At 40.3% G+C, this 27117-nt stretch overlaps 2 protein-coding genes across 2 annotated transcripts; both read left to right on the forward strand.

Annotated features, from left to right (window-relative positions):
• The first annotated feature begins 78 nt into the window (after positions 1–78).
• On the forward strand, positions 79–4120 carry bpgm (bisphosphoglycerate mutase). Its single transcript, XM_005796310.2, has 3 exons — positions 79–173; positions 852–1460; positions 2789–4120. The coding sequence occupies exons 2-3, from the start codon at positions 860–862 to the stop codon at positions 2962–2964; spliced, it is 777 nt and encodes a 258-aa protein (XP_005796367.1). The 5' UTR covers positions 79–173; positions 852–859; the 3' UTR covers positions 2965–4120.
• A 1511-nt stretch (positions 4121–5631) lies between these two features.
• Positions 5632–26797, forward strand: cald1 (caldesmon 1). The gene is made up of 17 exons (XM_023350026.1): positions 5632–5728; positions 11295–11398; positions 12364–12489; positions 13979–14303; positions 14421–14975; positions 15096–15209; positions 15334–15369; positions 16213–16280; positions 16408–16654; positions 16766–16891; positions 17247–17290; positions 17383–17458; positions 19537–19671; positions 19757–19894; positions 21113–21181; positions 21538–21583; positions 24238–26797. Exons 2-16 carry the CDS (start codon positions 11325–11327, stop codon positions 21568–21570), a joined length of 2166 nt encoding a protein of 721 aa, XP_023205794.1. The 5' UTR covers positions 5632–5728; positions 11295–11324; the 3' UTR covers positions 21571–21583; positions 24238–26797.
• Positions 26798–27117: the final 320 nt, after the last annotated feature.

Below are 27117 nucleotides of genomic sequence, written 5' to 3' on the forward strand. Positions count from 1 at the left end.
CTCCCCCTCCTAATATGGGCATAACAGACACCGGAGGGAACGCCCACAAAAGGGTTATACAGCTCTCCGATTGGACGACCGCCACATTAATCACCAACGCACCGAGCGGACGTTGCTGCGGCCTGGCGATTCCTGGCCGAACAATTTCTGTCGGGGTTTTTAACTCCACCGGGGTAAGGTGACGCATTTTGCTTAGCACAATTCGGCTGTTTCTGGTAAAGATGAGAAATTACATGCATACACCGGCCTTGTTGCTTTCCTGAACGGCTGTGCAGCATTAACTGTGCCGGTGTTCTGTTTATCTGTGCTACTGACAGAACACCGGGTCACCCATCCTCTTAGCTGCACCATTCATCAGAAATGCTCATGTTATAGATGAGACCGATATTGTTGTTTTGATTCTCTTTTTCAATAAGGATAATTGATGAGCCGATGTCGACCCCTTCGGCAGGTCTCTATTTTATCTAGCATCGACTCTTAAGAAGTTCTCACTACTTTTGAATTGAGATCACCGACCTATGATGTATTATTATTATTTTTTAAAACCTTTCTTTCACCAGATAAAAACCCATTGAGATCTCAAGACCTCTTTCTCAAGGGTGACCTGGCCGAGAAGGGGAGCAAATGCATAAAAATACACATTAGAAGTATATAAAATACGAACAATCAAAAAATAAAGTGCAGTAGTTGTAACAATAATAATAATAACAATAATAAAACAATGGCTACTTAAAATTGGAAACACAGGCACCGTTGACAGGATATCTCTTGTCTGTTTCTAAAAAATTGTCAGCCGCACCCAGCTTTGTTTTGTTTCCATTAAGTAACATGCATGACTCCTCTGCTTCTAGTTCTTCGGATGTCTAAGTACAGACTGGTTCTGCTGAGGCATGGCGAAGGGGCCTGGAACAAGGAGAACCGCTTCTGCAGCTGGGTCGACCAGAAGCTGAGCGAGGAAGGGGTGAAGGAAGCCCGGGACTGCGGCAGGCTCCTCAAGGAGCAGGGATACAAGTTCGACTTGGTGTTCACCTCACTACTCAGCCGCTCCATCCACACGGCGTGGCTGGTGTTGGAGGCCATGGGCCAGGAGTGGGTCCCCGTCGTCAAGTCGTGGCGGCTTAACGAACGCCACTATGGAGCCCTGATCGGACTCAACCGGGCAGAAATGGCCCTGCAGCACGGAGAGCAGAGGGTGAAGCTGTGGAGAAGGAGCTATGACATCACTCCGCCTCTGATTGATGAGTCCCACCCCTACTATATGGAAATCTACAACGACCGCAGATACGCCACCTGCGACGTGCCGAAGGAGAACCTTCCCCGAGCGGAGAGCCTGAAGGAGGTTCTGGACAGGCTGCTGCCGTACTGGAACAGCACTGTGGTCCCAGAGATCCTGAAAGGCAAGACTATCCTCATTTCTGGTCACGGAAACAGCTGCAGGGCCATCCTCAAACACGTGGAAGGTATGCAGTATGCCACTGTGTTGAGCTTTTCTTTCTTTTTCTTTTTATAGATATAGTAAAATCATCTTTAAATATCCCTGTTGCTCATCAGAGTCACTGAACAAGGAAGTACATAAAATATTTCAGGCCCAAAAACGGAAGCTTGAACTTGTGCAAAAAGGTCAGCAAGTTTATGTTACATTTAAGTGTAATATGAAATCCATGCTGACCTTTTACTACACTTGTAAATGTTTGAGGGTTTGAGGGGGCCATGTCTCATTCATCAGCTTCAATATTCGTTATCATCATGAATTTTTACAGGACCTTACCATTCCAAAAATATTTAGCATTATTAGTAAGCAAGAATATTCATTGAACGCATGCCAGTGGATATGAGGAGATTCTACGTATTGTGCAAAATGTACTTTTTTTTCGTCATGTTTTCCCATGCAGCCTCTAACTGGTTATCTTCCAGGATTGTCCTGGGGTAGCTTCTTCACCCTGGCTGAAGTATTCCCACAGCATAACACTGCCAATACCATGTGTCACACTAGAGATCGGGTGTTCAGGGAGATGTGCATTGTTAGATTGCACTCAGCACAAACCAAAACGTTCAAGTTTGAGGTCATCTGATCGTTTGCATTTCAGTTCAGGTGCAGGCTTTGTTTTGGTCTGTGCCGTAACGTCCATGAAAAGGTTTCTGGTTGAAATGTGACAAATTGTCAGAGGAAGTAAAAAGGCGTGTAATTATTTTCTCAAGCCACAGGAGACACTTCCTCCTCCCACTTATGAAAATATGAAACTTCCACAACCTGTTGTTGCTACCACATTTATTTCAGTTCATACTGTAAGTGATGAGTCTCTTGATCTGGTTTGCCACGTAAGGTTTTGCTTTAAACCACCGTCTCCATGGGAACAGGGGACTTTTCAACCTACATAAGAGTTCACCTGCCCACTGCAGTCATGCTTTCAGTCACTGAGTGTGTAGGGGGAGGGACAAAAAGATATTATTACATAAAACTATTCAATTTGACTCAATTTAGCTTGTTTTTTTTAATGCTGATGCTAAACAAAAAGATCATCTCACACAGTTTTGATTTATATACAAGACTATAAAGCGAGTCCAATACAGTCGGTAAGCTATATGATTCCTATAGGATAAGCTTTATCAAAATGGAAAGTACAAATTAAAATTTTTACTTTCAATTGTCGATTTACTAAAATGGTCGTTAGTTTGCGTGCAACGTAACTTTGACTGTAGTTGACGAAGAAACATTGTGATAGATTAACTGTGAACTGACGACAATTTACTACGTGAATCATTTCAATTAATTGACTTCTTTCAACAGGTGTTTCGGACGACGATATCGCCAACGTGACTTTACCCACCGGGGTACCTGTGCAGCTAGAGCTGGACGAGAACCTCAAACCGGTGAAACCTCGCCAGCTGCTGGGAGACCAGGCCAAGATTCAGGCCGCCATTAAAAAGGTGGAGGACCAGGGCAAGGCTAAACAAGCGACTTGACCACGTGCGCACACACCGCCTTTACTGCCTGCTGCCTGGATTACTACATCCGGCGAATAGCCACAATCTTAAACAGACTTGAATTATTCTGTATAGCAATATTAGCCAATAATAAGAACAACAACAACTCGTTGCAGTTGTGAGGTTCCTAGGTCTCAATGTTACACTTGCAACAATGTGTGATTGTTGGCTTAAACAGGATGCACTGGAAATGTGGGAGATCAGGAAAACAACGTGTACTCTAAATGTTTTAGCAAGCTGCTGGACTGTGTGCTGTGTGTAAATGTTGAGGGGGAAACTCTGCTCCTTGTCTTAGCTGCCTATTTGTTGACCTTAATTTATTTACTTATTCTTTTCTACAGAAAGTAATGAAGCAAAAATAAAATCTGTGAAAGCTCATATTAGTCTTTTAAGTACATATTGCTGTTACATTAGGACTCGTTTCCTTTTTTTTTTTAAATCTGTGTTTTTGGTATTTAACCTGCTTTCTGTTACTGAGCTTCAGATAGTCTGCTTATTTATTAAATGACGCTCAATATATTGTTAAAATATGCCATTACAATCCCACAATTGTATGAAATAATCATACATTTGAATTTCACAGTGGTTTATACAGTGTGTTTACCTCTTGTACAGAACAAAGATGTGGGTCGCACTCCTGCGGCTCACTAATACATTGGTATGAACTGGTTGTGATCTGCACTTTTAGTAAGAAGGCTTTCAAATTTAAGTTACTTGCTGAATGTGCCAATTGCGAAAAGTAAGTCTTATTTTGTGCAAATATACTAATTGGTTAATGTAAGCATCGTTAATGTTTTTTTTTTTAAATAGTTTTCAAGTCAAAAATGTGAGTAACGTACAAAGTGTGTATACTCACTGTCATAAAGTAGAACTCTGTTTATTTTATGCTGTCTCACATCTCTTGTTTGCGGGTGTAATTTGTGCAATACCTGTATTTTCATGTTGAGTTTCACCGTCACTGTTACTTTGTGCCCTGAATTGCTTTGCCACAACAGGAAAAAGACAAGTCATGGATTTGCAAATACTTGCGTGTCGGCAGCACTGGTGTTTGTAGTTTCAGATCATTTTAATCCTACAGATGTTACTGGATGAGAGGTTATCATGTAATAATATAAAAGTTCTCATTTTCATTAATGTATATTTGTGTGGGTTTTTTTATTTATGTTTTTTGCTAAGCTTTGTCACATCAGGAGTGTATTTAATTTGTGGTGAGGCAAATGATACTGGAAACAGATCAGAAAACAGTTGGATTGTTTGGGTCGTTCATACGTTGGATTCCGGTCGCTTACAGAAGCCTGGAGGCAATAAACGGCAGTGGGATACAACACATGGACCCAGACCAGTGCAATCATTTCTGTGTAAACAAACCTTTTTTTTTCCCCGAGGCACAAAGGAAGTCTTCACAGGCTGGTTCAATGTATGTCCGTCAACTTTAAAAAAAAGTAAAAATAAAAAATTCAACCAATAGTAAAATGAGTGAATGGATAGTTTAGTGTCTCAGAAAACTCCATCTCTATGGACGCAAAGTGATGCAACAGGTTTGATGTTTGGAACAACGAATGTGACGAGTTATGCGAAGAGTAACCTTTTACATCTGGACAAGTCAGTCGCATTACTGAATACAAACTTGAATTTTATGTAACAGAAAAACACAAAGTAGTGAATAATTATTAATTGGACAGACTGGGCCTTTGCACAACATAAATATTCTTCGATCGAGCGTGCTGTGGTGGCGCAGGGGGTTAGCACACCCCACATTTGGAGGCCTTAGACCTGCGGACGTCGCGGGTTCGACTCCTGGTCCCGGCGACCTTTGCCGCATGTCCTCCTTCAAAAGTGGCGCTGGCTGCCTGCAGACGCAGCTCCCGTTCTGTGTGTGTTAATCTGTGTATAAAAAATTCTTGCTGTAACTGCGAAATAATTTCCCTGCTGGGATGAATAAAGTAATTCTTCTTATTATTTCACTGCAGCTCTGGCTCTGGAAAGTGAGCCTGTGCTCCTGTCTCAAGTCTCTGCACTCTCAAATAACTTTCTTTGTGGATTACACATTATTTAGCTACATCTATCCTCTCCTCAGCTTTGATAGCATGTGTTTGAGGTGATGAGCAGCATCCAGCATTTTGCTTCCACGTCAAAACTTTCCAATTGTGGACTTTTTTTGGTCAAATCGTTTTCTTTCACCTGTCTCTGTATTCTCTTTACGCTCTGTTCTTGCCACTCCATCCATTGTTGACGTCCGGGTTACACCCTGCACAGACTCCCAGTCTGTCACTGGACAGCCGCTCTCCCACAAAGTCCAGGTCTGTCCTCAGACTCCCAGGTTAACAGACTCAATGATTAGGTAACTTCTGAAAGCAATGGAATGCACTGGCTTGTATTTTGTGGCATCACTCCAAATGGCCAAATTACAAATGTCAGCTAGAGTTTAAAGACTTTTAAACAAATCATACGTTTCTCTTCACTTCAACTATACACAACTAAAATGAATACAGTTAAGTTTTTTTTTTGCTTGAATCTTGACAAAAAAAACATCCAGGAGACATTAATGTTTAATGAATTCATGACAAATGCATCCACAAAACCTCAGATTTAAGCTTGTACAAATAACACCTGCCATATTCCATACATAAACTACTGCAGCTTCAGCAGGCGGAGCTCAGCACCTTATGTCCTGCTTATAAGCCCTCCAGCTGTTCTTCATCTGCTAATTTCCAGCAGGACCAATCGCTTCGTCTGCACCCTGGTAAGTTTGATTGTTACATTTGGTGCACTAGTGTGTGTTCTGCGTGAATAGTAGCTTTTGCATTTACTATAGTTAAAAAACATATAATGTTTTCAGTCAAAAAAGGTTTTCAGCTTCTGTGCCTGTTTCTGAGGACAGAGGTCAGAACCTGACTGGTAAACATTACGAATGACAGACGACCTTAAAGAGGATCAGTTATTTAGATAAACTGTTGCATCTAATGAGCTTAAGAAACTTTTTGTCCATCTCATTTATTTTGAAATATACAACTTGGCCATTTCTAAATATCCCACATAAGGAATGTTTTTACATAAACTACGCAGAGCTAATTCTCATGTTAGATAATGATGTGGAAACATATCGACGACATCGACAGGAAGAAATGAGATGTGTGAGGAATATTTGCATTGTTAGTGTCAAAAAAGCATTGCATTGAAGCATAAATTATCTTACCATGTTTAGCAGACACCTATTAAAAAATGTTACTGGATTATTTTCACTTTGAGAATTCAAAAACATGAAAAGTTGACTTGGGGGGAATAAGTGTGATATGTAATTTATAAGGAATAATTTTAACAGCATTAAATGTAAAATGTGAAACCTTGAACATGAAAAACCAAAAGTAGTGGCAACATAATTTTTCATTTGCAAAAGCTGCAAAAGTCAACATTTCGTCCCTTCCTCCTCCAGATCTGACTTGTTAGCATGGGTATCTGCTCTGTCCAAAACGGGAGTCAGGACCATCATTTGTTTTTAAAATCTGTTTCTCATACACTGAGCAGACGTGTGGCTGTGGACACTCAGAGGTGGACATGCCAAGTCTGGTCTGACTTCTATTCCATAGATGGTCTCAATTGGGACTGAAAATGTGTTTGGGCCTCCGGAGCCGGCTCTCTCGCTCCTGGTGATCGCTGAAGTCGGATTGTGTGGAAATGTAAACGGTCGGCGGCTGTTTTTGTGAGCCTCGCAAAAGTAGTAAAAGTACACTTTTTGAACTTTCTCACAATGTCATTGTGTGTCATTGGAATGCTGTGTAATAGATCAATACAAAGTAGTGTTTGACAGTGAAGTGGATGAAAACGGATACGTAGTTGTCACAACACTTTGTAATACAAATCAGTGCTGTCCGACTGAAACGTTGCATCTCCGAAAATGTAATTTATAAGGAAATGAGAAACACACCTCACTCCTGAATGTAAATTCATAACATTAGGTCAAAGCTACATGTTCTATGATACTTTCCACTGTAAATGCATTCATACAACCACTAACAGAAGCTGAGTAAGATTTTTTTTTGTAAAAAACCCCCCAAAAATAGAGATTTTAAGGTATTTGCCTAACAGCAGCAACATCTAAATAGTGTGGCATGTATTTGTACGTTCTAGTCTAACCAGATGAGCTCAGAAATCATGCAATGTGTACACAGAGTTCACCTTTGAGTAATTTATAAACAGGTAGACATCAGCAGTCCTTCAGTGCTTCAACTGAAATTAGAAAAACGTGGCACAACTCCAAACCTACAAAAACCTTGTAGTCTATCTTGATTAACAGATATTAAATAGTCAAGATGAGAGCCATGTATATATATATATATATATATATATATAAACGTAACCATGTCAGAGCATGAAGAGGCAGGTGAAGGATCCTCCCTTTGTACCCACAGCGCCCCTACTGGCAGTTAATTTGATGCAACAGGTGTTCTCAGTCATTGAGAGCAGGTTTCATTCATCCTGCTACATTTACTATGAACACAAATGAACCGGGTGACATTGAATGGATTGAAGAGCCGGTTTCTCTTTGGACCGGACCCTCTACGTGGGAGAGGAAGTGGATTTAGACACTAGCAAACCACGGGAGGTGGTTCGTACTTCACAAGTGGATTCTAGCTAAATCAAATGTAGCTAGAATCTGTGCTTTAAATTCCCATTAATATTAAACCAGCTGTTATCAGCCGCTGTGGTCCGTCTATGCACAACATGAAGCCAAACAGCGGCGTTTTGGGGGAAACCGATTCCTGGTAAGAACAGGGACAAGTTATTTTCAGGTTGCCACTTTTCACAGCAGCAGGTATTTCCTAAAGTAAACGCCGCTCACGTTCTGTGGCTTTGTGTACCACTAGGATGGGGACTCTACAGCCGACTGTGCCTGTGTGCTTCCATAAAAGGAGGCTAAGCACGCAGCCACCGCATGCCGTTTATTTCCACTCGACCCACTGTTGTGGATTGAATCACAGCTAACTTTAAAATTTTGGTCTTTCCATTTAAAAAAAAAAATCTACTTTGCATAGTTGTGTCATGAGAAAAGAGATAAACTGTCCCCCCTCGCAAAAAAACAAACAAACAAAAAAAAAAAAACTGTTGAGAAATACTCCTGTAATTTTATACACTAAGACAAAAATGCACTGGAGTGTGCAAACAGGAAGAGTCTGAGCGTCTCCTCATGCTCACCGAAGGGCAAGATATCCTTCTTTTTTCTAACTGTACCTGCGCTGCGAAACGAGGCAACAACCTGTACACAAACAATCAGAGACACCGCATAAAAGGTCATCGCTGCAGCAGGCCGCGGCTCATGTACTGTGAGGAATTTCCTACCCTGCTTCGGGGACTTTTTCATGCGTGACCATGTTTGGTCAAGTGGAGTAAGGAGCTGCAGCTTCTTGATTGATTGCAAACGCCTCTCTGGCAAGTGTTTATCTATATTCATGTTAAAGTGCTTTCCCCATCTATTACTGAGAACCTCATCTGGTAGGGGAGTAGGGTCAGCTGATTAACCACGTACTGAACGTCCCCATGTTTACATCTATAACATATCTGATTAATTAGGAGGAGAGTATTAAAACCCTTATCCCTAGAAAATACAAGGGGGCGTTTCGCTGCAAGTTAAGGGGTTAAGAAAACCTTGTATGTTGTAGATTATTATTATTATCATTATTATTATTTTTACATTAGACCATCTTGTGCAATTTAACTGGAAACAAACGTCCTGACATGTCAGTATTTGACCCATCTACCTTGTAAAACTGAAAGATAGACCCTCTCAATCAGAAACCTTAAGGTCTTCAGTCAAAACTGAAGGTTAAAGTATAAAACTCTTACAGCTTCACCAACGTCTTCCATGAGATCTTTCTGATGCGTTACCACCTCTCAGTTAACGTTGTCTTCAGCTAGTGTGGTGTTAGATTTACTGGCACACAGTTGAGGTTGAAGTCTGAATTAAACTCAGCGTTGTGGCAGTGAGTAATAAGTGGAAAAGTCAGAAGTACGAGTGAAGCCATAAAAACTGGAATGCTGTTGTAAACTAACTTGTTAATGAGGTGCCACAGGCAACAACTGCATGACTGTGACTACAGCAGTAGACGTCAACAGTCCTTCACCTGAAATTAGAAAAAAGTGGCGCAACTCCAAACCTACAAAAACCTTGTAGTCTATCTTGATTAACATGACCAACAGAGAGCAATAAAAGAAAAGCAGTCAAGAGTTTTATCATTGGTTTTGCTCTTGATCTTGTCCTTTTTAGTGTTACGATTAAATGCTGAAGGATTCTCTGGCTTGCTTGACGGAACCAACGGGCCTGAACACACCGTCCTCTCTCTGCCTCAACGCTTTGCAGTAATTATTCACAGCTCACGGTTCTCTTATGTTTTTCAGGATTTGCTGTGAAAAGCTATGAAAGCTGAAGGACGTTGATGCTTTCCTTGTTAAATCTGGTGATTGTAACTTTTACTGCATTCTTTGAAACACCACCGAACGGCAACAGTCCTGTGTGATGAATGCTGCTTTCTTCATAAACATTTACTGCTGATTTTAATCTTTGGTGCCCTGAAAAAGTGTCTTCCGCCTTACAGATTTTTCTTTTTTGCTTTTTTTTTGTCGGTATCTGAGCTCATCAATTGAAAAAAAAGCTTTGCTAACCAACCAGACCCTATGTGGAAAAGTAAGCACCCTAAGCCAATAGGTGTGTGTTAGCTATCAAACCTTTGCGACAAGCAGTTGTGAGTCTTTTATCTAGACTTGCCATATGAATTAGTTTTCAGTCTTAATTTAACCATGTGATTAAATGCTTGGTTTAAACAAGATAGCTCTGTACACTGTATGAAATACTGGACCATCTTTGTTTTTTAACTTTAGTTGGTGAATGTAAAGGTGATCTGGCAACAATCTGGACATTTGACCTACATGTTGTGTTTTTATTGTGAATGTTTCAGAGTTTAAATAAATAGTCTTTTCATAATAATCAAGTCCATTCATGGATATTATTTTAGAATTATATATTAAAAAAAATATATTAAGAATTTTTTTTTCCCCCCCTTATTTTTCAGTGTGTGAGGGGCAGCACAGTCACAGCTCCCGCTTTTACTCCAACAAAAATGATAGAGTCAGAGGCAGATTATATCACATGTTTACAGAGTGGAATAAACTCTAAAATCCATCAGAAAAATACATTTTCTTAATCAATTTTTTTTCCAACGTGCATCACAGTTTATAAAATTGCACAGTTCTGAAGTGAAAGTTAATTTTTAGGGTATTTTTTTTATTAATTACATCACTTCATGTCATTCAGGTTTAACTTTATCACTAAAGCATCAAGTTCGAAGAATTAAATTAATACCAACAAACAGGAAATAAACGTTTTTGTTTTTCATTCATCCTCCTAACGGTGAAACGGTGATGACTGATAGTCATCATTCCTCTCATTGTAAGTCATATATACTTCTCATACGTGTCTCAAGATTATTTTCAGTAGCATCGGTTTTTCTTAACTCGTCTTTATAACTCGTAATTCCACAATATGTACATTGCCTTAAAGGCAATGTGTTTTGGGTTTGTTTGCATCCTTGGACACATTTTGAACCCCTTTTTTATTTGATTTTATTATATTTTTCTTTTACATGGGTAGAAAATCCTCAGATTTGAATGGAGTTTCAACTTTCCCACTAAATATGCTGAATGAAGACCCGTCAGCCATCATGTCAGTTCAACTTCTGTTGCTTTCCCCACCTTTGAGCGGCAAATGCTGAAATGAAGCATTCCCTTTTACCTCTTCTGCCAGAAAACCTCTGTAAACACTTGCGAAACGGGGCTTTTGGATTTAGAGCAGGAGTCCGGCTGAGGAGGAGAAGGGAGGATGAGAAAGAAAACGAGGAGAGCGGGGAGGCAGGCTTTGCCTTTTCTGGTAGTTAAAGTCACTGAAAGAGCAAACAGGAATCCTGAGAGCTGCAGAACGGCTGAGATACAAACCAGATTGCGAAGGCTGATTCATGACGAGGGAAGAGTCGCTGTTGCTTATGGACTGAACTTCGTAGTCGCTAAGGTACTGTAAACTAACGTGCACTGTAGTTTTTATCTCTCGCATACATCATCAAGCTGTCTGGAGCCTCATGTGTCACATATAAGAAGCTCCTCGTCTTTGATGCTCTCTCTTTCAAATGTTTGGACTGTGATGATAATTCCCACAGAACTGCAAAAAAAAAAAAAGAAGAAAAGAAAATAACGTGCTGGTGCAAACACTCAACTGTAAGATCAAGTGACTAGCAACATGTAAGAATCGTGTTTGTGTATTTCAGTGAGTAAGAGAGGAAAATCCTCGGGGCAACATGGATGATGACTTTGACCGCCGCATGGAGCTGAGGAGGCAGAGGAGAGAGCAGATGCGTCAGGATGCAGAGAGGTGAGTGAAGACGTGGACACAAGTCAAAGGTTTCCAGTGCAAACATGAACTCAGTCGTACATGGAGAGTTCTGGTCAGAGGTTTGCAAAAACTCAACGCCAGGGGAACGAATGATCTTTTAAGTTGGGGTCTTTTGACGGGAAATCCATTGATGCAACGTACAACCTTTATGTGTATCTAAAAGGAATCAGCTCATATTACATTGTTGAAGTTGTTGTGGGTTTTGTTGTTCCGATCCACACAAAGTCAAGACCGACTTCGACTTAGACTTGATGACAGATCGGAGCTCCTCTGTGTCATCAGAGTCCTGGCAGAAAGACTGTTCCAGCTGTTTTCTCACAGTCTTCCTGCCAGCTGCTGCCAGGCGGGTCAGCCCGGCCCGCCCTCCAGCCCCTCGGCTTCTCGTTTCTCGAAATGTGCCAGACTCTGGAATGTTTTGACTCTCGTTCTATTTCAGCACACGATGACTCGCTCTGATGCTCTCGAGCCGTTTTAGTAATGTTTGCTCTCTTCATCTCTTTCTCCTTCTCTCTCGGCAAGCAAAAATATAGAAAAATAAAAATCTAGACGTACTTCTGACAGTTGGAGCCCTTCTGTGTCAAAAGGCCTTTACTTTTTTGGTTTTTTAACATCTTACTAAAAGTTTGGAGGAATGGAAGAAGGACATTAGCAAAATAAAAGAGAAGAAATTGAAAAGATGTAGTGAATTTGCTTCATGTTCAGGTTTTTATTTCTATGTCAAAGAAGATGGAGATACTCGTGGTTTTTGTTTTAGGAAAGAATACATTTTGTTTAACTCCACAGAGACTCACTGATCTAAGTGATGGCTCACAAGAGTGAAAGCCCTTCTCTCAATGGAAAGGCACAAATCTTTGCCATGTCTTTTAACTGCCCTCGTTTCAATAAACTACTCTGAAGCAAATAGATTTTTATGTAAACATACTTCATCTGGGGCGTTTTTTCAGGGGCGTTTCCACAAACGATGACGATGAGGAGGAGGCTCGAGAGCAAAGGCGACGTGCCAGGGAAGAAAGGAAGAAAATGAGAGACTCGGACGAGTCTGAAACGACGGACACGGCCAACAGTAACAGGTGCCGGACAGCCACACAAGATGACTGAGGGGATTCACATTCAGAGTGTTTCCAATGCAACTGATGCCCACCGTGACAAAAACACTGTCAACATGTTACAAACAGGCAGGGGACGTTTTATTGAGGGTGCTTGACAATCGTGTTTGTGAGTGTGACAGGGAACGTTTCTAACCTCCTGTAATTTTAGCCTGCGCAAAACAAACAGCAAGCAATTTCCGCTGAATTATTTTTGTAGCCCTGTTGCAGCATTACTTTGCAAGGACTGGCTGCAACGTATGTTTACAATTGGAGAAAATTTAGAAGTAGTGTTCATAATCCAAATGCTGATAAGATTTTGTCCACACAGGGTGATGCAAAGGCTTAAAAATGAAGTTTTTTAATAACTTAAGTTTTGTTAGTTATTAAAAAAAGAAGAAAACTATGCTGGTTTTCAGTGCAGAGCCATGAAAACCTCTCAAATACTTTGGAGAAACCTTCACATGACTTTGGCTTGTGTTTTTTTTTTGTTTTTTTTTTAATAAAAAGGTACATTTCACCTGTTTATTTTAACTCTAACCCAGGCCAAGCACTTGCAGGTTACTTCCCCAGACATTAGAGAGTACTTTCTGGGACATTTCAGGATCTTACCAGGTCCTTTCCCAAACTTACCAGGAACATTCATTATTCCTGATAAGTTTGGGAAAATTAATGAAACTTAGCAGGTACTTTCAGGAACTTATTCATTTTCCACAACATCTGTCCGATGTTTGAAGCTCTTAAAATTTCTACTTAAAGGAAGCAACGAGGTATTTTCCAAGAACTTACATTGCTCTATGGAACTTATCACGTACATTCTGCAAAATTCTGTTTCTGAACTTTCATGAATTTCTCCCAGAGCTTAGATGTTACTTTCCAGAAACTTGGAGGTTATCTTTCAAAACCGTCATGTAACTTACTTGGTTGTTTTTGGAGATTTCATGACACTGATGTGGAGTTTTCTTGGAACTTAAAAAGTTACTTTCCAGCAGCTTAAGAGTGCTTTCCAGTACTTTGAAGAAACTTTGATGAGGGGTTACATGAAATATTCATGTATGTTTTGGAAGGTGAATGGTCAGTCGTATAAAAGTCCCTGGTAAGCGTTTGGTAGGATCCAAGAAAGTACCAGGAGATGCCTAGTAAGTTTCACCAAAAAAGTTCATGATAAGGTTTGGGAAAGTATACCTGGTCAGTTGTATGGAAGTTCTGGAAAGTACCTGAAAACCTTCAGTAACATTTCAGAGAAAGTAACATCTGAATTATTGGAAGTTACTGATATTCTTAAAAGCTTTCTCCAAAGAGGTTTTTTTTTATTATTATTTTGGCAATAATAGTTTATTAATGTCAATTTTCTTCCTCCTTTTGACCAAAGCTGACAAAGCATCCACTCATTCATATGAGATTTATTTTTAGTCAAATGTGTGCCTACGTCAAAGTTTCCAAGCCTTGTGAAAAAGATTTCGTGTTTGTTTAGCGCGATGGAGACCGAATCGTCTACGACTGTTCCTGGAGGAGCGGAGGATGACCAGGTTCTGCTGGAGCGCCTGGCCAAGAGGGAGGAGCGCAGGCAGAAGAGGATGATGGAGGCGATGGAGAGGCAGAAGGAGCTCGACCCCTCCATCATCTCCACCAACGGCACGGACGGCAGCCTGCAGGAGCAGTCCCCCGTTAGCAACGGCAGTAAACATACAGAGGAGGAAGAGGAGAAAACAGAGGAGAGGTCTGCTCAGGAGGAAGTCACAAATACTGAAACAAACTCATGGGGGAAGGAGGAGGGAGAAGAAAAGAAAGAGGAACAGGTGAAAAAAAGTGTTTTTTTTCTTTCTTTTTATTAATAATAACAAAGAAGAAGCAGCTTTTGTCTCTTTGGAGGCGAAAGAACATTCACAGGATGTTGACACACGATTTGTTTTTAGGAGACTGAGGAGAAAACGGCAACGACCGAAGTTGAGCAAGAGGACCCTGATTCAACGACGAACCACAGAAAGGAGGAAGCTGGTCCAGACCAAAACAAGGAGGAGGAAGAAAGGATGATGAGAGAAGAGGAAGAAAGACAGCACGAAGAAGAAAGAAAGCTGAGGATGGAGGAGGAAGAGAGGCAGAAAAAGGAACTCGAGGAAAAAGCAAAGATGGAAGAGGAAGAAAGAAAACTAAAGGAAGAAGAGAGGAAAAGGGAAGAGGAGGAACAGCAACAGAGAGAGATGGAAGAGAGGCTCAAGAAAGAGGAGGAAGAAAAAGTGAAAAATGAAGAGGAGGGAAAAGAGAGAAGGGAGATTGAGGAAAGACAGAAGAAAGAGGAGGAGGAGAAACAAAAGCGGGAAGAGGAGGAAAAGCACAGAAAAGAGATGGAGGAGAAGGCAAGGAAAGAAGAAGAAGAAGAAGAAAAACAGAGGCAGGAAGTTGAGGATAAAAAGAGAAAGGAGGAAGCCGAGAAGCAAAGGAAGATAGAGCAGGAGGAGAAGAAGAAGACAGAAGAGGAGGAGAAGCGGAAAAAGGAAATGGAAGAGAAGAAGAAGGAAGAGGAGAGGAGGAAACGAGAAGAAGAGGAGAAAAAGAAGGAAGAAGAGAAGAAGAAGAGGGAGCTGGAGGAGAAAAAGAAAGAGCAGGACGAGAAGCGGAAAAAGGAGGTGGAAGAGAAGAAGAAAAAGGAGGAGGAGGATAAACGTAAAAAGAGAGAGGCTGAAGAGAAGAAGAAGAAGGAGGAGGTAGGACTGTAGTTCTGACTGTGGTCATTGTATTATAACAGTCATCAGATTTATGTAATAATATGAAACATTAATATCATGTTTACATCATTTCCCTCTCTGTCTGATCTTTTTCTGATTGAAGGAGGAGAAACCTAAGAAACTTGGCTTTAAGGAGAAGGTAAAACTCAACTAGCACTTCTTTGCCACCGACGTATTAAATTTTGACCTTTAAGTACGCCTTTGAAATTTTCCCTTTTTCTTCGTGGAATAAATATACCTGAATATATGCTATGAAGATACGTTCAGTTATTTTAGAAATTGGTGTGGAAGTTTATTCTGCACTACCTGTAAACACAAGAGTCCTAAATATTCATACAGGAGGAACTATACAAACCTCCAGTAATATCTGCATAAGTGTCCATTAGCAGGTTGCAAAAGGAAACACACACGTCAGCAAGCTTCTGGCATTATTCAGGTCAGGTATGATCACTACTGGGTAGAGCATAACCGACCCCACAGCGTAATGCTGCCACCACCGTGTCTGGATGCACCTTCACTCCTCCAAGCGTATTTTCTCAGTTTAGGCCAAACATCGTCATAAATCTTTTCTCCGGAGCAGCGCTTTTTGACACGTGCAAACTGAGCTGGAAACGCATCGATTTTATCTGCAACTTGCAGCCGGACATTTATTTAAATGTTGATAAATTTGTAGGTGTAACTTTGAACCAGCGTAAATGAGAGAAAATTCATGGACTCCAATTTGCAAGACAGTTTTTGTCTATTACACTCACTCAAGTTGTCTTTGCGTTCAAAATGATCAAAATAAATAAAATGAGAAATAAATATATTTAAATATTAACAATATATGAAGCTCATGCCTATGATGAGTGTATGTTAAATTCTCACTTGTACCGTATTATATACAGTATATATACTGTATATATATATATATATATATATATATATATATTCTCTTTCAGTTAAGGTAATATGTGTAACCTTTTCTTCCTCTCCATTCAAGAATGAACCTACCAAACAGAATGGAGCCATCTTTGAGAATAAACTGAAGAAAACAGAAAAAACAACAAGGTAAAACTTGAAAAGCCTCACCTTGACATAAAACAAAATGAAAGCTAACCAGACAGAAGACCCTCCCCAATCCCATATTCTTCATTGCCAAGTGCTGCTGTAAATAACGGCTTCGCTGTGCGAGCAGGGACGGCGTTCCTTCCAGCAAGGCGGAGGACGCCGAGCGACGGGAGGCCGAGCGCAAGCTGCTGGAGCTGAAACAGCGGCGGAACAACGCCGAGAGCCAGGAGATCGAGAAGATGAAGCAGAAGCAGCAGGATGCGGAGGCTGAGCTGGAGGAGCTCAAGAGGAAGAGGGAGGAGAGGAGGAAAATCCTAGAGGAAGAGGAGCAGCAGAGGAAGAAGGACCAGGAGGAAAAGAAAGCCAAAGAGCAGGTGATCATGTGCTTCTGTTAAAGGAAGTATCTGCAGTTTTAGTTGGAGGCCGAAACGTTTTGCTGTTTCGACAATTCATGCTATTTGGTTGCACTGTTGCGTTTCTAACAGGAGGAGAGAAAGAGGATGAAGGAGGAGATAGAGAGAAGAAGAGCAGAGGCTGCAGAGAAGAAGAAACAAATGGGGGAGGAAGCAGCAAAACCTGATTTCACCATCAGTCCAAAAGGCTCCTCTAAGGTGAGATTTGGAGAAAAAAATTGTTAACTTTAGCACGATTTCAAAACCTACGGCATGTAGTTAATGAAAAACCGTTCCAAATGCTTATCTTGAATAATTTTTAGTACTTTGGTGTCTATCACCTCAGCATATTGTTGGCTATGCCGACTGAAAATGAGTGAAAAAGAAAGAAAAGAAGCTCAAAAAGTATTAGAGTACCATCGGAAAGTCTAAGACGACACTGAAAGATTTCTGGAAGACAATCTCCCTTTCTTTAATAAAATATTGTACATATATCTAGATTGCTGACTACCTAACTTCACAGGTCAGGTTGACATGTATTGTTAATTTTGAGCAACGCTGTCTCATCCTACAGATTGGGGAAAAGGCAGAGTTTCTGACCAAGTCTGCTCAGAAAAGGTGGGTCAGACGACAAATAGCCCCAAATATAAATAATCAAACATTTCCCGCTTTATATCTAACATGCAGAATGTTTTTCATCCATTCAACAGCCCAGCGAGGGTGTCACATACTCCGCTTGTGCCAAAGATTGGGAACAGATTGGAACAGTTTACGTCCGCTATGCAGGTGAGGCTTAATACGATCAAATTCACCCTCAGCGAATGTAAAAAGGGAAAAAGAGGCATTTCCAGAAATGTATGTATTTGAATTCTTGCTGAAATTAAAAGCGGATAGAACAAGGGTCTGCAACTTGTACCTCCATCCCCCCCCCCCGGCTGTGGCGAATTCGGCCGAAATTGCAAAATAAATTAAGTAATGTCTTAAAATTGAATTAAAATGTAATTTTCCCAATTTTTTTCCTGTTTTTAATCAGTATTCGCATAATTGTGTAACATTTTGTTGTTGTTTTTTTGCAATAGATTGCATTGCATGTGCTTTTCTTTTGGTTTTTTGTTGGTTTTTTTTACAGAATTTTCTGTAAACTTTAACCTAAAAACAAAGCTAAAGTTGTTCTTTTATTTGAAAATCTAAAATTGATGCACTGTGAATTTTGAAAAAAGTTATTGTCTTTCAAAGACTCACTCTCACGCTCTAAGCAAATTTGTTTCAGCCAGTCGGAAGGCAAGAACGACACTATTGGCAATAATAGCTTATTCCTGGTCTAGAAAGAAAGCCAGTGGCGGCATGAAGTGCAAAAGTGTGGATATTTACTACAAACTTCAGAATAAAGGAATGCACTACATGTTCACAAATAAAACTGTGGGGAATCTTAAAGCAGAGTAAAATTATAAAACAAAATCCCAAGCTATAAATATCTCATGGAGCGCTGATCAATCCAACATACATCCACTAATAAAAGGCAAATCTCCTTCAACATGTCCTCCACCTAAACCAATGTTTCTCAGTATCACTGCCCTGCATGTTTTAGGGTGTTTCCTACCTGACAACAATGCTGAACATGCAGTCAACTCAAAGCACATGTCAGAGTGTAAATTCCTAAATCCACAGAGAATCAATCTGTGGCAAGACTTTTAAATTCACGCTTCCAGTTGCTCTCCATCCAGCCTGTCTGGGATTGAGGTGCTTTCCAAAAAGGATTGTATGTCAATTTTTATCTGTGGAGACAGAACGCAACATCCCTCAAAAGACTTGCAGGTCAGAAGTAAAGTGAATGTAGATAAACTATTGACTCAATGAAGGCTGAATCCAGAGGCATGACTGGCTTTTTAGATTTAGCCTTCTTCTGTAAGAAAGCACACACACGTACTAAACATTTCCTTCACAAGCCAATGAAGGATGGCAATATTCTATACGGTTGTGCTTTTTCAAAAATGTGGGACAACAGGAAGTGTGGCAATGAGCAACACTGAAAAAACTGTTGTAGGGTCTGATCATACCGGAGGACTTGGGATGCTTGGGAGGAACAGTCCCGCCCAAAGAAAACCCCCCCACTGAGTTTTAAAAAGCAGTTTAATAATCTATGGACTTCAGCAGCAGCAGACAATCCGTCGCCAAGCCCTAAACATGCCTATATCTGGAAAATACTGTAGGTCTGTGATAATGTTTACTTTGTTTTGATCAGAACCCTATAAAAGAGATGCAGTCCAGCGATCGGGGGAGGATTTCACTACGTTTGGGCCAAGATTCCCTCGTGATTTGGTTGTGCTGACTTAGGCTGCAGTTTGTAATAAACCTTTGTTGTTCAATCAAAGTCGTGCATGCAGAGTCTTCTTCCTGAAGCATCGCCATGCCAACATCTTGTGGACACTGACAGAAGACTGTCTAAAGTCATCCCATACAACTTCCTTCAAAACAACATCTTATGAACACGTTGCAGCAATCCTTTTGCCGGCAGAGCAACTACTTTGACTCTAAATACTAAAGTATCGGTTATGGATTTAACTCCTGCTGGGTGGTTGTACAAACCATATTGTTATTTCAATGTCTTGACCAACAAAGCAGAGCACCTTAACAAATCAGCTGATTCTGTGACTGCCTCCCCTGGCGAGTCATTGGAGTAACAAAGTTGGGCTGACTTCAACCCCCCCCTCACTACATCAATCCTTTAACTAAACACATGGAAACACACACACACAAAAAGCAACCACTGGCTAAATGCAATGAAAACGTTTCGAAAGCGAACTCTTCAGTGTGTTGCTGTATGTTGACATGAAGGAACTGGACTCCCCTCTTTTGTCCCACAGGGAAACAAAGAAGTAAAATCCCCCAAGTCTCCTTTGGCCGACATCCCCACGGGAGGCACGCGCAACATCAAGAGCATGTGGGAGAAAGGTGCCGTGAGCAGCCCCCCCCCTGAAAGTCCGGCTCCAGCAAACAAGGTGAGACGGGATGCCGGAGAGGATCAGATGATTATCTGGTATCAGAAGGAACCTCAAAGGTGAGAATCCTTCTCAACTCTTCCAGGATGTGGCTGGTATCAAAGGAAGTGTGGCCGGACGCGGCAACAGCTGGAAGGGAAAGCCTGCAGAAGCAGAGAAGACCCCAGCTCCAGCTCCAGCTCCAGCAGCAGCACCATCACCACCAGCAGCTGCAAAGCCACCAGTAAGACCTGATGAATCCTTCTCTTCATGCAGCCACTATAACAAGACACCAGTGTTGCCTTGTGACAGTAATCTTTTGATATTCTGAGCACGCTAATTTCTTCCCTTGCACGTCGACGTATCAGTCTTTTGTTCACTGGAGCTTTTGTGCCGGAGCTCCATGAATGAACGGTGTGGCCAACAGGAGTCTGGTGACCCCACATGGACTGTTTAACCAACAGCATCTGCTTTCACTTCTCACCGCTCCTTTCATACTTCTCACACTTTTTCTAAAGTTTTAACATGTTTTTATCTAAACGCCTGAAAGGAACTTGTATCAAGAACTTACTTACGGTGCTGAAATTGGGATAACAGTTAAAATTTTTATTAAAAACATTACAGTGGATATTTATCTTAGTTTTTCATGCTTGGCAACAGTGAGAATTCATCATTCTACATCAACGCAGCAAAAAAACCCAAAAACTAAAACGTAAAAAAAATGTAACTGTACATACACAAATTGTGTCTCTGCTGAACTGCTACTTGGTGGACATTGTGTTCTTTTCCAGAAGTAGGACACAAGCTGCTAATCCCACCAGCTTCTGTGGAGACATCACACCGTCTCCCCTTACAGCAGCGTTTCTGAATGACGTGTCACATTGTTCTGAAGCACAATTTAAGAGCAAAATGACTTTGGGGTCAAATGTGACTTGTGACTTGTTGGCTCAGCGTGCTGCAACGTTTGCATCAACACCCCCCTCTGATGGAAAAACGCTACACAGCAGTCTAGAGGACCGGCTGCGTCATTTACTATTCCTGGCTTTTCTTTGGTTTATTTCCTGTCTGCTGTGGTTTTTGCAAATTTTTTTTGCCTTTATGATGTCCTTGCTATTTGAAGTTATTTCCTGAATTTACTTACTAATATGATGTCAACAAAATAATTTTTTGAGGTTTTTTTAGTGTCTTTATTTTCCCATCAAGCAGATGCTAAATTAAATAGAACTTGTTACTGAACATATCGAAATAAATACTATTGAAATGTAATTTAGACAAAGCACATGCAGCAGGAAAATGTTGATAAGAATCAAATGAGCAACATTAGGCATTATCGGGCACAATAGTAATCAAACCAATTTCAGAATCTGGTGAATGTACATTATTCTATTGATTGTTGCAAAACATTGTTTGAAATTACAACATAAGGTCAGACTAACGTGATTGTGTTCCTTTAACGTGACAGGAGGCAAAACCAGGTGAAGTTGGTAAACGCAGCATGTGGGAAGCCAAGAGAGCCTCAGCACCAGCCAAGGTATCAGACGCAGACTCACCAATTATTTGTCTTTAAGGACAATCCACCAGTTCAAAAACTATTAGGCATTAGTTTCTGCATCTATAATTCGGTTAATTTGTGCATAGTTCAGCTTCATTAATCAACAAATTCTCTTCACTCCAATCTATATCCATATCCATGTGTATTCTTTATAAATAGGTGTTTATATAGATAAAAAAAAGATAGGAACCAGAGTTCTTTATTTTGTTTTCAGCCACACATGTTGTGGGTTGGCACTATATACAAAACTGAATTAAATTGATTTACTTTATGAAGGTGTCCGAAATAAAGGAGAAGTTTACTTCATTAGTTCCTGCTGTCGTTCTTGTTTCTAGGTGGCAGTTGGAGGGAAAAGCAAGTTCAATTAGAAAGACCCAAACGGTGAGTGACCGACACATATTTAGTGCATTTCCTCATTGGATTTATTTATGTTCACTTTGTAGGTTGTTTACATGAGTTTTCTAATTTTATCTGCAAAGAGCATTTTTGTACTATTTTAGAAAACAGGCAAAAATGACAAAACATAAAACAGATGGTCATGTTTACACGTTTGTTACGAATGAGCAAATTAGTATCTTTCTGCACTCAAAGCAGGTTTAGGGTTAGAGTATCTGGTGCAGCTGCAAACCTCCCAAACTGACAGGCTGGGCAGGGAAAGCATTAACGAGAATTCAAGACACCCATGGTAACTCTGGAGGATCTGCAGAAATCCGCAGCTCAGGTGGGAGAAATTGTCAACAGACCAAATATGAGCTGTGTGACACACAAGTCTGGCCTTTATAGAAAAGTGGAAAAAAGAAATCCACTTTAGATGCAAACATCTGGAAGAAGGCGCACTGGGTCACATACGACCGTCACTAAACGTTTTTGCGAACATGCCAGGCAGCCTGAAAAGCGTCGGGCTGTGAGGATGTTTTTCCTTAGCAAGAATCTGCCTGAGCTTGAACTATTTTGCAGAGAAAAACGGGCAAACATTTCCGTCTGCGTATTCATACAGGCGCTATAAGCTTTAAAAGAGTTGCAGCTATAATTGTAGTGAAAGGTGATTCTGCAAAGTATTGATTTAGGAGGCTGAATACAAAATGCACCACACACTTTTTTTCTTTTAAGAAACAGAAGGTAAAAAACAATAATGGTGGACTTTGTGTCAATTTGATGTAGTGCACTTCAGCTTCAAATAAATAAATAAGGTACCTGGCTAATTGAGTCAAATAAAGGACTGGATCAGTTTTAACTCTTTCTACAAATGTGTTCACCTTTACCAGTCAGGTATGTTTGCTTATATCCTTGGTAAGACGAGGAGGCTCTGACTGATTCATACCCCATGGGGAGCCCATAACTTCCCCAACCCACCTACTGCACTTTGTAGAAGAGTAGTTGCTCTCTGTAAATCAAATCTCCTGCCCGGGATATTTGGGCACAGGCTCAGATCTGCGGCACCGAGGTCTATATTTAAAAACGTCCACCATGACCTTGTTTCCCAGTATAAAGAAAGTTCCAGACTCCTGACGTGTCTGTCGTGTTTTTTGAAGCACACTGTTCACCGAGTGTGCCACCTGGATAGCCCAGTGACGCGCGGAGAGCCAGTAAGCCGTCAGGCATACCGCAGTGCAGCTGCTTGATTTTCACATTAAAAATGAGTGCTGGGAAGGATTACCGACACTTTGAGCTGCGAGTCGGCCTTGTTCGTCAGGCTTATTCAATCTACACAGCATATCCCGTCGTATGGAAACATGTCTTTAGAAAATCATGCAAAATTCTTAAAAATATAAACACACATCATATTTTTGTGAGTGTTCAAGCACTTTGCTATGCCGCTCAGAATGAACCTCATTTGCCTCTGATTTGTGCACACCAGAGCAGAAAACAAGCAATGAGATTAAAGCACTTGTTTGTAGACATCCAGTCCTGGATCCGACCTCCAACTATAATATATTTTTTGAGGAAAACACCTTCCAGGCCATGTTTTTTTGGTGACAAAAAACCCCAAAGGTCTCTTAGAAAGGGCACCAGTGTTCCCTTGTGGGCAAAAAGAGAGCCATCCTGAAGGTCAGGCATTGCGAAGGCACTCCCCATGTCAACCTTCTGTGCTAGAGTAATCAGACAGGCCACAACGCACAACTTGAATTTGAAGAACGTAATCTAATGAAACCAAAAGAGAATGTCTTGGTCTAAAGAATACTTGCAACGTCTGGAAGAAGCACGCACTGTTCATCTCTTTGACTAACATCTCTACTGTGAAGCACAGTGATGGCTGCATCATGGTGGGGGGTTGCTAGCAGAAACTGGGCGCCTTGTCGAGAGGGCACAGGGTGCATTCCAGCCTGACAGTAACTTCTCTCTTATATCTTTGAGAAGTCTAGCTACAGCCTAAACAAAAATGACACATATCTGGAAAGACCTAAAAATGGCTGCCTAGCGAAACCATCTAATTCATCTCGGTTGAGCTTAAGAGTTTATGTGGAGAAAAATGGTAGAAAATACGCCATAACAAGTGTGAAAAGCTTGTAAAGATACATCTAACCATTCTTTTGCTTGTAATTACTGCCACCGGTGTTTCACCAAAGTATTGACTAAAGACTGTGAATCTTTTCACACACGCGGCTCATTTTGTCTATTCTGAATCTAGTCCGTTTGGTGAAAAAGGTTTGAACATGCAAAAATCTGGAGAAAGTTAAGTGGTGTGAATACTTTCTGGATGCGCCGTAAACGGAGAGGTGTCAGCCTCAGCCATAAATAGCGATCCTTGTTTGTTCCCTCCCAGTGTCTTCATGAGAAATGGACAGCTGAGGAATGAAGTGAAGGGCAAATGACCAAGTTTCAACCACAAAGAGGCTTATATTGACGTTGTAGTTGAAGTTTCTAAAGAAAACAAATGCCAGTTTGAGCTAGATTCATAAAGGAAAAGGGATATAAAGCTTTGGTAAACAACCTTGAGGCTAATGCTGTTTCACACCTACTAAACTATTAGAATTTATATGTAGCAACTTTGACAGATGCAGTGACTAATACATCTGATGTCTTACTCTTTGCAGGCTTAAAAGGTAAAATAAAATAAAAACTAAAAACAACCGACGACTTCATGGTCAAGCTGTTTCCTGACTGAAAAGGTTTCTGCTCTCCTCCGGGCTCCTTTGCCCTTCACCACACTTCTCATTCCTACCAGAAAGGGAGCCGACGTTCCACGCTGCCAGTCATCTGCACCAGCTAACATCTGCTCGAGTAATTCTGCACTGATGCATACTTGATCACTTTCAACCCCAATCAAGGAGACGTTGATGCGATTACGCCTAGTTTCGGCTACCTAGATGACTACCGTGAGGACTCGTGATCTGTTAACCAGCTGTAATATGACACACAAATGTGACAAAAACATTTAATAACGAAAGAGTTATGCTTTTACAATTATAGTGATCTTTAAATACCAATATCGGAAGTTGTTCTTTGCGATGCATGCCCCAAGGAACAAGTGAACTAAGCAATTTCTTAGAGCCTCCAAACCAACAGGGGGCGCCCAACAGCACTGCAACTTTCACACAAAGTCTGGTTTACACATCATTCTTTTTTATTTTATTTTTTTTCTTTCTTTTTGTGTGGGGTAAATATGTTGTAATTGTATAACACAAACCTTGTTATCCTCTATATTCAAACTTTAGATCAGTGTAGTATGACGAAGAAAATATTTTGTACTTAAATGTTTAAAGGCAGCCAAGCTGTTTCATGCTTCTCATTTCTATGCAAAAGTAAGGACTAACAACTTAAATCAATGTGAGTATCAGGGAAAGCATTTCGTCTTTGTTTTTGTTTTTTTAAGTTAAAGTACATTCTCCTACATCATGTCCACCATCTTTTCAGACAGTAGACATTTCTAACTCTAGATGTCAAAACAAAAGAATACAAAAATATTCTGATATTTAAAAAAAAAAAAAACTTTAGTGACATCACTGTGAACAAAAGCAAATGAATATGAATTGAAGGAACATATTTGTGTAGCAAATAATCTGCTACACAATAGTAGCATAATATAATGGTTAATATCATGGATATTATTATTATGGATATTAACCAGGATGGTTAATATCCATAATGGTTTGAACATGGAAATATTCTGTAAAGATATATGGTAAGATGTGGTTGTTTGAAGGCCCCCAGTCAAAATTAGCTAGAGGCCCTATGTATCCGTGGACCGGCTCTGCCTTAAAATGTTTCTACTTTCAGCTTCTTGAAAATGTACACAAAATGGCAATAAATAAGTACATTTTTAAAAGCAATTCAAATTAGAACCTCACATATTTCTGTTTCTTACTAGTAAATTAGTTTAATCATTTTTTTAGTTCTTCTTTAGGGTTAATATAACACTTTAGAAAGTCCTGGGATTGAAAATATATTTTATGTCATGTCAATTTGTTTTAGATTATATTGCTAGTGATGTTATGATTAGACATGGGCCTGTATGAACTTCTCACTGTATGGCCTTGAGTAGAACGATAAAAAAAAAAAATGTAAAAAAAATGTTAACGTCATCCAAAGCAGAAACGTACAAATTATACCTACTACTGCTGTAATGTAACATATTGTTTATTACAGTTATGTCTATGTAACATTTATCATTTTGAATGAATTTGAATTATTAGTATTTTTATTGCACAAACAACACCTACATTTAGTTGTAGTTATCCTTATTTTCTTTTCTGTCCTTTGCAGAGTAAGAACCTTGTTAATTAGTCAGGCTATCTGCTCTGCCGGTCGGCTTCTTGATAGATATTACTGTGTTCTTTGCACATGGGAATATTTTCAGATGTTCAAACTAGCCTTTCATATAAGCAAAAGTAAAGAGTAGCTGCCTCCTTCCTTCCAGCAGTGTGTAGAAAGAGGCGTGGCGTTGCTTCATGCTTCAACTACATGCTCCTCACAGCAGGGAAAAAAAAACCTCTGGGCACATTGACGACGCTTCCTCTGGCACCTCATTAAAAAGACATTAACAGCGTGAAACAGGATGATGAATGATGAAACCGTAGGTTTTTAAAACCTCGACATACCTTCATATCAGAAACAGACCCGTGCCTAATTATGATTTATGCAATCCTTGTTGTCATCATCACAGAAGGTAACATCAGCGTAACTATTTTGACTTGATCATGACTCTGTTTCTGGAGACAGCACCTGTCAACCGGACATTGAGAGAAAAGCCTGTATATAGTGCCAGTGTTTTACTAAGTTGTTAGTAACTATGACTGAGATGCTTTATAGATCGGTGAGTGGCCGTCAGCTTAAAGAGTTATAGAGCTTCTAAGGATTCGAAATCTGTATGCATCACTTAGTTTGTCTACCAGAGAATGTGTTGACCTTTAACACATCAGTTTCTGCTGCAGAACTGATCAGTTTTTCTATCGAGCTTCAAATTGCTCTCACTTTATCAAATGGGCCGCTGGGATTATTGTTTTTTTCAAGGTTTTCTTTGCTGCCATTCTCACATGCCACCTTATTTTGTGCTGCAATTCAGTCTGTGATACGTTGGATCAACAAGTTAATGATCTGCACCTGTAACCACCTTCTTCTTTGTTTTCGTTTTGCACCTTGCCTAAATGTTGTTGCGATTTGATTTGTTTGACAATATTGCCGTTAGCAATAAAAAAATAAAAAATAAAAAGTTGAAAAAAAAAAAAAGAGAAGACCTTGTTCTGGTTGTGTTGCGTCACTTTCTACCAGCAAGAAAACAAACCCAGTACCTTCAAACAACTTGTCAAATTATGAGGCCTAGTTGAAACTCGAGGAGGTGGTGAAAGATTAAATGGCTGCATGATATTTTACCAGAGCAGGAATATACCTGCAGAATGTGTGTGTGTGAGTGTGTGAGTGAAACAGCGCCCTGGTGTCCAGCTTCCTAACAATAGACTGGTTAGCCATAGGGCGCT

Source organism: Xiphophorus maculatus, chromosome 2 (assembly GCF_002775205.1).
Source record: "Xiphophorus maculatus strain JP 163 A chromosome 2, X_maculatus-5.0-male, whole genome shotgun sequence".
Taxonomy (NCBI): Eukaryota; Metazoa; Chordata; class Actinopteri; order Cyprinodontiformes; family Poeciliidae; genus Xiphophorus; species Xiphophorus maculatus.